This window comes from Chlorocebus sabaeus, unplaced genomic scaffold (assembly GCF_047675955.1).
Source record: "Chlorocebus sabaeus isolate Y175 unplaced genomic scaffold, mChlSab1.0.hap1 unalloc_scaffold_219, whole genome shotgun sequence".
Classification (NCBI taxonomy): Eukaryota; Metazoa; Chordata; class Mammalia; order Primates; family Cercopithecidae; genus Chlorocebus; species Chlorocebus sabaeus.
Window position 1 is genome coordinate 313,410 of NW_027327503.1, and position 13,478 is coordinate 326,887.

The 13,478-nt window shown below is 57.1% G+C and overlaps 1 protein-coding gene across 1 annotated transcript in view; it reads left to right on the top strand.

Annotated features, from left to right (window-relative positions):
* The window catches only part of LOC140711144 (SH3 domain and tetratricopeptide repeat-containing protein 1-like), a 56,845-nt gene that overhangs the window by 30,390 nt on the left and 12,977 nt on the right, over window positions 1-13,478 (top strand). Inside the window, 6 exon segments of the mRNA XM_073014053.1 lie at window positions 3,646-3,826; window positions 4,997-5,153; window positions 6,729-6,851; window positions 7,471-7,627; window positions 8,584-8,780; window positions 11,451-11,728. Of these exon segments, the coding sequence (XP_072870154.1) occupies window positions 3,646-3,826; window positions 4,997-5,153; window positions 6,729-6,851; window positions 7,471-7,627; window positions 8,584-8,780; window positions 11,451-11,728 (1,093 nt within the window).

Consider the following 13,478-nt stretch of genomic DNA (forward strand, 5'->3'; position numbering starts at 1 on the left):
GGGGTGAGAGAGTGGGGGTGAGTGAGCGGGAATGAGTGGGGTGTGATGGGGTGAGTGAGCGGGAGAGTGAGCGGGGTGAGTGGGGTGTGAGTGGGGGTGAGTGAGCGGGAGTGTGAGCGGGGTGAGTGGGGTGTGACTGGGGGTGAGTGAGCGGGAGTGGTAGCGGGGATGAGTGGGGTGTGAGCGGGGGTGAGTGAGCGGGAGTGGTAGCGGGGATGAGTGGGGTGTGATGGGGTGAGTGAGCGGGAGTGGTAGCGGGGTTGAGTGGGGTGTGAGCGGGGATGAGTGGGGTGTGAGCGGGGATGAGTGAATAGGGGTGAGTGAGCGGGAGTGGTAGCGGGGATGAGTGGGGTGTGATGGGGTGAGTGAGCGGGAGAGTGAGCGGGGATGAGTGGGGTGTGATGGGGTGAGTGAGCGGGAGTGTGAGTGGGGTGTGAGTGGGGGTGAGTGAGCGGGAGTGGGAGCGGGGATGAGTGGGGTGTGATGGGGTGAGTGAGCGGGAGTGGTAGCGGGGATGAGTGGGGTGTGATGGGGTGAGTGAGCGGGAGAGTGAGCGGGGATGAGTGGGGTGTGATGGGGTGAGTGAGCGGGAGTGTGAGTGGGGTGTGAGTGGGGGTGAGTGAGCGGGAGTGGGAGCGGGGATGAGTGGGGTGTGATGGGGTGAGTGAGCGGGAGTGGTAGCGGGGTTGAGTGGGGTGTGAGCGGGGATGAGTGGGGTGTGAGCGGGGATGAGTGAATAGGGGTGAGTGAGCGGGAGTGGTAGCGGGGATGAGTGGGGTGTGATGGGGTGAGTGAGCGGGAGAGTGAGGGGGGATGAGTGGGGTGTGATGGGGTGAGTGAGCGGGAGTGTGAGCGGTGTGAGTGGGGGTGAGTGAGTGGGAGGGGTAGCGGGGATGAGTGGGGTGTGAGTGGGGGTGAGTGAGCGGGAGTGGTAGCGGGGTTGAGTGGGAGTGGGAGCGGGGATGAGTGGGAGTGTGAGCGGGGATGAGTGGGGTGGGAGCGGGGATGAGTGAACAGGGCTTATGCAGGGAGGTGCAGAGTTGGGAGGGGGTGGGTTGGGTGCTGGATGGTGAGAAGCTCTTCTGGAGCGCTAAGCAGGGCCTGGGGCCTCAGGCTGTGGCTTGGCCTTTTCCCCAAGAGCACTGGGGAGCCATGGAGTGCTATCGAACAGTCACTGCAGACGGAGCAGTGAACGGACAGTAGGTGGGCAGGGCTGTCCGAAATCTAGGCCACAGAGAATAGATGAGGAAGTTGAGTCCAGGGAAATGGCTGAGACAAGGGATACTGTTGTGGGTCCCCTCTGTCTTGCAGCGCTTTGTCATGGCATAGTGAGACCACTCAGAGGTGCCTCCTGTGACCTGGACCAGAGCCCCAGGGGCTGTGACCAAACCTGCCCATTTCCAGCACAGGCCTGGCACCCACTCCTGGCCCTAGTAGGGATAAGATTTTGGAAAGGACCGTGTGAAGGGGCCCCGGTCCCACACATCTGCCCAAGGAGGGTTGGGGGGTTCAGACCCAGGCTTCTTCCCCAGGGACATTCTCTTACTGGAAGGAGACCCTCCAGGAACCCAGTGCCCCAGCCCCCACTGCAGCCTCCAGTGGCTCTTGGCACAATAGCCTGTGGTACCTCCTCCTACGAGGCCCTCCCCGGGGTGCTGGGGGATTCAGACTTGGAAATGCAGGCCAGGGAACGGGGATCATGCTTCCCTGTCTCCCTACCCTGCGCTGAACGATCGAGGAGACCAAGGGCGGGGCTGATACCCCACATGCTTCCTTGGGGTCATTTTTGAGTCACTTTCGGTAGTTTGTGTCCTTCTAAGAATTTGGCTGTTGTGTCTAGATGGTCTGGTTTGTTGGTGTACAATTGTTCGTAGTGTTTTCGTGGAATCCTTTTATTTCTGTCAGGTCGGCAATAATGTTTCCTTTTCATTTCTGATTTTAGAAACTTGGGTTTGTAATTTTTTATTTCTTCATTTTTATTAGAGATGGGGTCTCATCATGTTCCCCCGGGCTGGTCTTGAATGCTGGCCTCACGATCCTTCCACCTCAGCCTCACAAAGTGCTGGGATGACAGGCGTCAGCCATGGTGCTCAGTCTCTGATTTTAGTCATTTGTGTCCCGTCTTTCTTTCCTCGGTCAGTCTAGTGAACAATTTGTCAATTGTGTTATTTTCAAAAAACCCACCTTCGGTTCTGTTATCTCTTTTGTTTTTCCATTCTCTGTATTTTTACTTTCCATTTCCACTCTCACGTTTATTATTTTCTTCCTTTTATTCACTTTGGGTTTAGTTCTTTTTCTAGTTTCTCAAGGTGGAAGGTTAGGTTTTTGATTTGAGATTTTTCTTCTTTCTTTGAATGTAGACATTTACAGTTATAAATTTCCCTTTCAGCACTGCCTTAGCTGCATCTTGGAATTTTTGATACGTTGTGCTATTTTTATTTTTAAAGACAGAGTTTTGCTCTATTGCCCAGGCTGGGGTGCAGTGGTGCAATCTTGGCTCACTGCAACTTCTACTCAGGTTAGAGCCATTCTTATGCCTCAGCCTCCCGAGTAGCTGGAATTACAGATGTGCACCACTCCACCCGGCTAATTTTTGTATTTTTTTTAAATATAGAGACGGGATTTCACCATGTTTCCCAGGCTGATCTCAAACTCCGGGACTCAAGCGATGCTGCTGCCTCGGCCTCCCACAGTGCTGGGATGAGAGGCGTGAGCCACCGCACTGGCCGGGGCTGTGCGTTTGTTTGCATTCTTCTCAAATTAGTTTTTGGTTTCCCTGCTGGTCTCTTTGACTCACTGGTTGTTTAGGAGTGTGTAGTTTTCACATATTTTTTGAATTTCCCACATTTCCTTCACTGTCGATTTCCAGTTTTGTGCCAGTACAGCTGAAGAACACCTCTGCTTTGGTCTCAGTCCTTCTCCATTCACTGAGGCTCGTTTTGTGGCCTGGCACATGGTCTGTCATGGGGAATGTCCCATGGGTGCTCGAGAGGACTGTGTATTCGGCTGTTGTTGGGTGGCGTGTGTGACAGATGTCCATTCGGCGTACCTGGTTTCCTATGTTAATCTCCGGAATGTTTCTGACACTAGAAAATCAGGCTTTGGGAGAGGCCAGTGAGCCTGTGGCTAGGGAGCCTGGTTGCATGAGAGAAGCATGTGTGGGAACGCCAGGGGCCAGCTTTGAATCCCATTCCCCCAACATGATGCCATGTGTGGCAGACGTGATGCTTGGCTTTGCTCTCTCAGGGTTCCATCTGTGACAGGGGCCACTTGTGCCCCTGGCCTCATCAGCTCAGGCTGAAGGCAGCCCTGATCCTGGCCAGAGGATCTTTGTGAAGCAGAAATAGATGGCCTGGTGCAGGTGCCAAGCCCCTGCTGTTCACTCTGTGTCCATCCACAACCTCGGCCCTGGGAGTTGTAAAGAAGGCCGGCCTGTACCATGAGCATCTGCACCAAGATGTGCCCATGTCACAGTGTGCTTGGCGTCTGCCCTGGCACAGGTGCATGGCCTGTCTGCGCTCAGGCGCCCCGCCTATGGGGCCCAGGCTCACAGAGGTGTGAAGGAGGCAAGCAGGGGCCTCTGAGCCCAGCCAGCCTCGCTTCGATGCTGGGAGACTAACGTCTTCCATTTTGTCTTCTGCCCAGACCAGCTGCGGGCCGTCCAGTGGCTGTGCTACTTCTACAGCGCCGTCATGCCCAGCGAGGCCCAGTATGTCATCTACCACGATCTCCAGCTCTCCCTGGCCCACAAGGTGGCCGACAAGGTGCTGGAGGGGCAGCTCCTGGAGACCATCAGTCAGCTCTACCTGTCCCTGGGCACGGAGCGGTAAGGGCTGGCTTTGCAGTGGTGGAGGTGGGGGCGGGCAGGGAGAAGGGCACAGGGAAGCTGGCCCAGGGCCCAGCAGCCCCTCTCCTTTTGATCATTTGGTGCTTTGGCATCAGATGCTTTGAGCTGGCCGGCCTGGGGTCATCCCAGGGCTGCTGCTGGCCCATGAGTCCCAGCTTGAGCCTCCCTTGTTGGGGCAAAGGTCACCTCAACCCCAGCAGAGGCAGTAGGTGCACTCTGGGCTGTTCTTCCTACTATGGTGGCTTTTGTCATCTTACCTGTGCCTGCCCCGAATCTTCACTCCTGGGCTTCGTCTGTCCCCTTAAATGTGACCACAGCAGCCACCTGTGGCTTCTCTCCCACAGAAGACAGAGCCAGTTGTGTCACCTGCTTCCCTGGGGCAGGGTTTCAAGGTCTCACATCCCATATTTGGCCTAGTCAGCTTCCCCCAAGCATCCTGACCTGGTGGGGTAACCATGGCCCTGGCCACCCCACCCATAGGGCCCAGTGACATTGCTGCAGTCCCAGCCCCTTGAGTGTTGGACTTACTGAGAGAGCAGAGAAGGAGCCAGATTCCATAGGGACCTGGGAGACTGACTGTAGTCTTGGCCTCAAGTTCACAGAAGGAAAATGGGACAGTGTGCTAGAGCCATGCTTCTCAAAGTGTAGTCCCTGGACCAGTAGAGCAGCATCCATGTCACCTAGGAGTTTGTGGCAAGTGGGAGTTCTAGGGCCTGCCCCAGGCCTGTGGAGCCGGAAGCTCTGGGGGCAGGGCCAGCAAGCTATAAGGACAGGCCTCCGGGTGACTGTGATGCCTGCACACCTTGAGAACCATCGACCTAGATAGCCTCTGAACACTAACGGCTCCTGGTGCGTCTGGAGAAGACACAGGCCATGACTGGGAGGCAGGGGAGATGGACTAGCACACTCCTCCTGCCACAGGGCAGCATGATGCTCGATTCCCTCAGAAGGATGTCCTTCATCTTTTCCATGCCGTGTGTGTTCACTCTGGCCATCTCAGCAGCCTGGGAAGGGCAGAACACTGCACACACAAGAGGGCCGTTCCCAGTCCCCACATGCCAGATTCATCTGTCATCAGACCCACGGGAGGAGGCAGACTGGTTCCAGGAGGATGAGAGCCCTTGTTCTGACACCTGTGTCTGATTCCAGTGATTCCAGGGCCTACAAATCCTCTCTGGACTACACCAAACGAAGTCTGGGGATTTTCATTGACCTCCAGAGGAAAGAGGAGGCACATGCCTGGCTGCAAGCAGGGAAGATCTATTACCTCCTGCGGCAGAGCGAGCTGGTGGACCTGTACATCCAGGTGAGTGGCAAGGGATGCAGGAGGACTCCTGTGCTGTTCACTCTCTGTCCATCCACCCATCCATTCACCCTTCCATCATCTATTTACCTGTTCATCCTTCCATCCATCCATCCATCATCCATCCGTCTGTCCTTTCATCCATCCATCATTCATCCATCCTTTTATCATCCATCTATTCACCCGTCTATCCATCCATTCACCTGTCCATCCACCCATCCGTTCATCCTTCCATCACCTATTTACCTGTTCATTCTTCTATCCATCCATCATCCATCCATCCATCATGCATCCACTCGCTTGCTCATCCTTCCATCCATCCATCCATTCACCTGTTCATCCATCCATCCCTTTATCATCCATTGATTCAGCCACCATCCGTCCATCTGTTCGTCCGTTCATCCTTCCATCATCCATCCATTCACCTGTTCATCCATCCATCATCCATCCATCATCCATCCACCTACCAATTGATCTTTCCATTCATCCATCCTCTCACCCATCCATCCATTCACCGTTCGTCCATCCACCCACCCACCAATCTACCTATTAATGCATCCCTCCATTCATCTATCTGTCCATTTGTTTATCCATACATTCGTCTGTCCACCATCTATCCATCCACATGTACATACATCATCTACCCTCCACCCATCCATACATTATCTACCCACCCATACATACACACATCATTCCACCCACCCACCCATCCATCCATTCATCCATCCATCCATCCAAGCATTCATCTATCCACACACCCTTCCATCCATCCATGTGTCTTCATCTCCTCATCCATTCATCCATCCATCCACTCATTCCTAAGCCACTGCTGAGCACCTGTTGTGTGCCTTTTCCCTCCCTCCAACTGGTTCCCTCACATCCTCCTCCGGTGGCCAGCATCTTCTCCCTGAGGGCAGAGGCGCGGCCCCTCACAGTGCACAGCACTTGCTGGTATACAGCACATCCTCAAATAATGTGACCACTCAGTTAACACACAGAAGAACTTGCTCCAAGCGACACGTGGCACATCTCCTTACAAAATGAATCTATCATAGTGGCTGTTTTCAGAGGCTTTCCGAAACACTGTGTGATCTGGTACAAATTGTGAAGCCCAGGAGCCTGGTGAAGCTTTCATTATTGAGCACCTGCTGTATACCTCCTTGAGCTGAGGAGAGGGATCAAGAGCTCATGGCCAAGAGGGGACCAGGCCCACCGACAAACACTGAAACACTGCTGATGTGGCAGGGATGTGACAACGCAGAAAGGAGACAGGGGCTGGGCTCCCAGCAATCTAGGGGCCACGGAGACTGGTTTGAGTGCAGGGGGAGTGGGCTAGGGCTACCCCTGGTGGTAGGATTCACAGGTGTCGGGCTCCTGGGCTGCAGCTGCTCAGTCACCTCCTGGCACTCAGGTGCATCAGTTCATTGTCCTCATGCCAGTGGTGGGGGCAGCCTCCATGCACAGGGTCTGAAAAATGCTCAGGTGTACCTGTAGTGTGTGGGAGAAAAGAGGCTGGCAAAGGTGCGCGTAGCCACGTTGCTAGGTGTGGGTCTGGAGCGAACTTCTGTCTCCTTTCAGGTGGCACAGAATGTGGACGTGCACACAGGCGACCCCAACCTGGGGCTGGAGCTGTTGGAGGCAGTTGGAGACATCTTCTTCAATGGGCCCTGGGAGCAGGAGGAAGGCATGCCCTTCTACCGAGTGAGCTGGCCTGTGGGCTGATGTGGGTGGGCCTCAGTGGGGCACCTGGTGGTCTGAGGCATATGACCATGCCGCTGCCCGGGAAAAACGCTCGGAGCCTGGACGTGACAATTGCTCTACCCTTGTACCTGATGACCTCAAGCAACCATGAGTGGGAAGTCCTGTCCCCATCTTCCAGATGAGGAAACTGAGGCTCAGAGAGGCACAGGGACATGTCAAAGGACACACAGCATATCAGTGGGAGGCCCAGGTCTGCATGTACCCCGAAGTGGGACGACTTCTCCTTTCCTCTGAGCTCACAGTGTGGCTCAGCCCTGGGCACAGATCAGTGTGGTGTTTCTAGAGCAGAGAGGAGTGTTGGCTCCCCCCAGTCAGACCCCCAGTGCTCAGGTGGGAGAGGCTGGTTTGAGGCTGTCGGGAGTAGCTGGATGGGCCTCAGGTGACTCTTCAGCCCCCAACTTGGGTGTCTGAACTATGTGTTATCCCACAGCACAGAGCTGTGTCGAGGTGCAGGAGTAGCTGGGGTGTGGGAAGCTCCAAGCACATGTTTGAGCTCTGACGAGGACGCTGCGCAAGGTGGGTGCTGTGGGAAACCTGACCCCACCTGCCTGTGTGGTAGGACCAGGCCCTGCCCCTGGCAGTGACTACGGACAACCGCAGGGTAGAGCCGCAACTACAGCTGTGCAGCAAGCTGGTGGCACTCCTGGTCACAATGGAGAAGCCACAGGAGGGCTTGGAGGTTGCCCACATGGTCCTAGCACTCAGCATCACTCTGGGTACGTCCCCTGAGCCCCCACCCTGCCAGGACCCACACTTTGCCAGAGCCCAGCCTCTGGGTCTGCAGGCCAGGAGCTGAAACAGCTGCTGCATTTTCCTGGTCTCCTGTCCAGGCAGGCAGATCTGCCCAACTGGCTTCCCCGTCCGGCTGTGGGGCACAGCCCGAGGTCTCTCACGCAGTGCAGAGCTCCCTGCCTGCCTGATTTCTGCTTCCTCTGCCTGTTCCCGCTGCTGACCACAAGGGCCGCCCAGTGTGCCCTCTGCCTTCCAGACATGCCAGGCATCTCGTTGGTCCCTGTATGTGCCAGGCTGAGTGGCACATTCCCTTTGTCTTGTGCCTTTCCCACCGTCATCAACCACACGGCTCTCTGGCTGATAAAATCCCAGTTCCCCTTCCAGCAGTCTGCCCCTTAAGGCCGGGCATCCCCTGGTGCTGTGCCAGGGTCGTCTGTCCCCCTCCAGAGACAGGGAACCCTAGGCAGGCCACATGTGCCAGTGCCTTGTGTCCTGTGGACCAGTACACAGTAGGTGTGCAGCTGACTTCCCAAGGTAGGGGGATCTGATCGTGACACACCCAGGAGGAGTCAGATGTCACATCTGTGGGTTGCCTGGAGCTGGGGTACCCAGGAGCACCTGAACTGCATGGGCTCCCCTGGTTAAAACCAGTGAGCAAAGGCAGGTGGCTATGTGTAGACACAGAGCTGGGCCATCCAGGTCCGACTTTGCCAAAGCCTCACAGTAGACAGGGGCAGGCCTTATTAATTCTGCTTTCCAGACGGGAAAGTGAGTCTGGGAACCCAGAAGGGAATGGCCAGAGCTGCCCAGGTGACCACAGGTGCCTGGAGGCAAGCCACGAGTGCTGCCTGGGGTCTGTATACCTGCTCCTGAGGGGCCTGTGCCCTGCCTGCCCCAGGGAGCCACGTCCTCACACCTGCCCCTTTGGCCTGCACCCCAGGGGACCGGCTGAATGAGCGCGTGGCCTACCACCGGCTGCCCACCCTGCACCACCGGCTGGGCCACGGCAAGCTGGCGGAGCACTTCTACCTCAAGACCCTGTAGCTCTGCAACTTGCCACTGGGGTTCGACGAGGAGACCCTCTACTACGTGAAGGTGTACCTGATGCTCCGTGACATCATCTTCTATGACCTGAAGGTGGGAGGGAGGGGCAGGGCTCGGGGTGTTCCCAGTCCCCTTGGAGTGGGATCTCCACCCAGACCCGAGGCCTGGGTTCCAGCCTTCCTTAGAAATGGCCCAGTGGCCGCCCTGGAGCTCTATGCCCGGCTGGAGGAGCCAGTAAGGTTAGCAGATACAATTCAGCTCCCAAGATGGCCAGGCCCCACCCTCAGGAACTCAGTCTCAGCCAGGGAGGCTGACACATGAGTGGGCAATGGTGGCCTCTGGGTTAAGAAGGAGGATTGTAGTCAGGGAGGCCCTCCTGGAGGAGGTGACATCAAAGCTGAGTCTTGACAGTCAAGTGTCAAGGTGCATTTAACAAAGAAAATAGGGTCGGGAGAAGGACATTTCGGAGGACAGCATCATCCTCACATTGAATCCACGTTGCAAGATCCAACCCAAATCCTGGCACCTCCTCTAGGAAGCCTGCGCAGGGTGCCAGCCTGCACGGAGCAACTCCTTCCTGGAGTCCCGAGACACCTTGAATCTTCACATCACCCAGGAAGGGTGGGGTGGGACCAGTATCTTACCATTGGGTTCACAAACAGGGAAACCCCAGCTCAGGGCAGGTGCAGTGGGGCGGGGCCCCAGCCAGCGAGGCTGAGGCCTTGCTGGGTCGGGTGTGTCTGGAGGGGACGTGCTGTGCTCTGTCTGCCCCAGCCTTGCAGGGCTGGAGAGCTGGGACTGGCAGACTCAGACCTGGGGTGTCTCTACCTCTCTGCCCAGCAGGCACCGCCCTTCCTTAGCATCACACCGGCACCGCGTCAGTACTCGTTATGGGCTGAGGGGCCCGGGCACTCCAGTCCAGGGGCCGAGATCTTGGAGGCCTTAGAACAACTTGAGGAGCGGGGCAGCCCTAAGACCCTGCCCTGTATCCCCCACTGCAGGCCTACAGCGGCCCGATATGCCTCAGCCCAGTGCCGGCGACACCTGGTGGTCAGATGTGGTCCCTGTGGCCTCCCAAGTCCCAGCCAGACATGGAGGTGCCAGGTGTCAGGCCTAGGGGGACGCTGCTCACTGCTCAGGGGCTTGCCTGGGACCCAGGGGGACGGGCCTCCCAGAAGAGGCCTTTCTCTCTCTTGGTCAAGCCTGCCGCCCATTCCGCCTGTCCAGGAGAAAGGAAAGCGCCAAGTAGTACCTGAGAGGCCAAAGTCCATGGTTGGGGTCGGGGGACAGTGGCCTCCTTCACCTCCTTCCCATGCACAGCCCTCTGGGCCTCATCGTGACTATGCTGTCAGCGCAGGCCAGCTTCCCACAGGGAGGCCCCCTTGGAATTCCCCAAGGGCGGCTGTCTTTCCAAGGCTACACCCTCCTCCTTGTATAGGAGGCTCTGGACCCAGGGCCCAGAGGAGTGGGAGAAAAAGCCGGGCTGGATGGGACCTGGAAGGTTGGCAGAGAAGCAGGGGTAAATGGGCATCTTTGCCAACTGCCTCTAAAATGGTGTCCCCTTTAGTCTACACATGAGAGTGAGCCCTGGAATAGGGTGGATTAGGTGTGTCCTGGCTCAGCCTGCCACTCAGTAGCTGCTGTACACACTACAGGCAGATGAAAATGCGCACAGGCACACACAGGTGTGCGCACACACACAGGGACACGTACGCACAGGCACATGTAGAGACATATGCTTTGGCTGGCTCCTTCCTGTTTAGTTGGGAAGTCCCCACCCCTTCAGGAAGCCTTTGCCTTTCACCCCTGGCTGAGTCTGGGACCTCCTGGGCTTCCCTCTGCCACAGCCCGGGCCACCCTGTGTGGTCAGTGTTCACTCCTGAGGCCCTCAGACTGGGAGCAAGGACATTAGGCTCAGCCACGCACCCAGCACAGAGTCCAGTGTTCGGCTGGGCCGGGTGCATTGGATGAGCAGTGACGGTGACTTGGGGCCTTCTCACGCCCCTGCTCCGTGTGTGGGGTGGGACAGTGAGGGAATGGACTGCTGCATCTTGGACTTTGTCGTTGGGAGCCATCTTGAGATGGTAAAGAGGGACAGGCCAGGCATGGGTCTTAGAGAGGTCCCTTAGGTGACCCCCATGTGGAGGAGGAGCCTGGGGAGAAGCCGGGTGGGGGATGGGAGGGTCAAGGAGGAGGTCTGGGAGATGGCATCCCATCCCAGCGATGGTGAGTTTGAGCCAAAGATGCATTGACAATGGGAATGGATATCTGGGGAGTCACATTCTGTCAATATTTCAGGGAACATTGCCAAAGAGGACACCTTAGAGATGGTTTTCTACCTGGCCTGGCCCGTGGAGGGCCTGGAAATGGTCAGCATGGACAGGGGCCAGAGGGGAGCCTGGGTCACTCAACACTGTGCCCCTGCTGTGGCTTGGAGCCACGGGTCCTGCATGGAACTCTCAGAGCAGGCAGGATCTGCCCTGACCTCAGCCCATGGGGAAAGCAGCCACTGCCTGCAGAGAGGGTGGCACTGGGGCAGGAGGCTTGGGGTGAGTGGGGCGTAGGGACAGTCAGGAAGTCTTCCAGGGGTATCAGGGTCGTCCCCACCTCCTGCAGCTGAGACCACAGCAGTGTCACAGGCTTCGGGGTTCATGGGGTGAGCCAGCATTGGCTGGACATGTGGAATGACCTGGAGACAGGAATGGCCTCTGGGAAGATGGGCTCCGAGTCCCCCTTTTGCTGAGCATGGCCTGTCTCCTTCAGAACCCGTTTGATGCAGCCAGGTACTACCAGCTGGCACTGGCAGCCGCCGTGGACCTGGGCAACAAGAAGGCACAGCTGAAGATCTACACGCGGCTGGCCACCATCTCCCACAACTTCCTCCTGGACAGCGAGAAGTCGCTCTTCTTCTACCAGAGGGCCAGGACCTTTTCCACCGAGCTCAACGTCCACAGGGTCAACCTACCTCCTCTGCCACCCTGCGGGTGGGCCCCTTGGTTGACCCCAGCCAACCTCGCTGAGGACAGCATCCAAGGGAGTGGGTATTGTGCAAGGAGGATGGTCTCCTGCCTCTCCTGGTGTCTCCCGTGGCTCATTTTCTGGGAAATGGAGGAATGAAAGCAGGGTTCATATAGCAATAAATTTTTTTTTTGCAATAACATACCGAAGTCCCCAGGGCATCCTTCCCTGTGTGCTTCCTGGGCTGGGTCTAGGGGCCAGCTCCTTCCCTGGTGGCAGCCCTCTGATCTTGGGGATGAGAAGGACCCTGAGTCCAACAGACCTGGGCCAGGTCACCATGAACCTCGGTTTCCTCGGCGGCCAGAGGGGAGATGGTGGTGGAACTCCCTGGGCAGGTCCCTGTTCTCCCTGCTCAGAGCTTTTACTGCAGGTCTCGTGCTGCTCTTGCCTTTAACCTTCAGGCCACTGTGCCCAAATGTGGGGGCTCCATTGAAGAAATAGAGGCACAGAGAGGTTAGGTGTCTGGCCCACCGTCACACAGCAGGTAGGGGCGGAAACGAAGAGCCCAGTACACTGACCACCACACCACCCTGCCAGCCTGCAGCCAGGAAGGTGTCCCCCATTAGGACCCAAGGTCAGCTCCTGGAGCTCTCTTGTGGTGTCAGGAGAGCCACAGGCCAGTGAGGGTGGCGACGGGGATCCCTCACTTAGTGTCCTCTGCTCCCAGACTTGGTTGGGCCGAGCCTGGCCAGTCCTACCTCTGGCCACTGGTCAGCCCTGCGTGAAGTGAGATGCAGGGATTTCCGCCTGTGTAGACGCTGCTACCCAGTATTGAAAGCCTTATCTGGGCTGACCCCAGCCATCCTCACATGCCCCTCCCCTTCTGGCCCCCAGCCCTCATCCCAGAGCCAGGAATCCCAGGTTTTCCTTCTTGGAATCTCTTGGCCCCAGGGAACACAGTTCACACGGTCTCTTTGCCAGTTTACACAAGAAAACAGAGGTTCAGAGACTATGGGTGTCTCACTTGATTCTCACGTACACTGCACTCTCCCAGGCCCCTCTTTTAAACACTTTAAATGAGGTGACTTTCACATCGCATGCAACTATTTCAACGCGAATAATGTGGTGGCATTTGTGCATTCACAGTCCTGTGCAACAACTCACGCCATCTAGTTTCAAAATGTATTCATCTCCCCAGAAGAAACCTCCCATCCTCACTAAGCAGTTACCCCTCCTTGGTATCCCCCAAGCCCCTCGTTTAATGGAAGGGGAAACTGAGGCCCGGAGAGAGACTTGCCATTAGGCGGAGCTCTGATAATAAGGAATCAGGCACCCATCTGCTGGTTCAATCCTGGGTTGGTTTTCCACCCAGCAGAGGTGACAGAGCCAGGAGGTTCTGGGACCCCATGCTTGCAGCCAGAGCCCTACCCTGAGCCTCCCCAGCAGGGGGCAGCAGAGAGCTTTCCAGAACCAGCAGCGGGTCAGAGCTGCTGACAAACCTCACGAAGACCCCAGATCGCTGTCTCTGTGGGTTGGGTTTGGGAATTGGAGAGGAGGCCGCATGATTGGAAACTTGAAGACAGCACGGCCTGGCTGGAGCAGCCGGAAGCGCCGTCACGTTGAGTGAGGACACAGACCTCCTGCCCGCTGGGCCGGGCCTGCAGCCATTCTTCTCGGGGTGGGGCCCGTAGGTCCGGGTTGCTCTTGGTCCCTGACCTGCCTCAGAGTCCGGGGGGCTTTGGAACTCTGCCTCCCCATCTCCACCCACCCTGGCTGGTGCCATGAGGGGCCTGGATCCTGGGATCCTGTTCCTCTTGGGCAGAAGAGACTGGG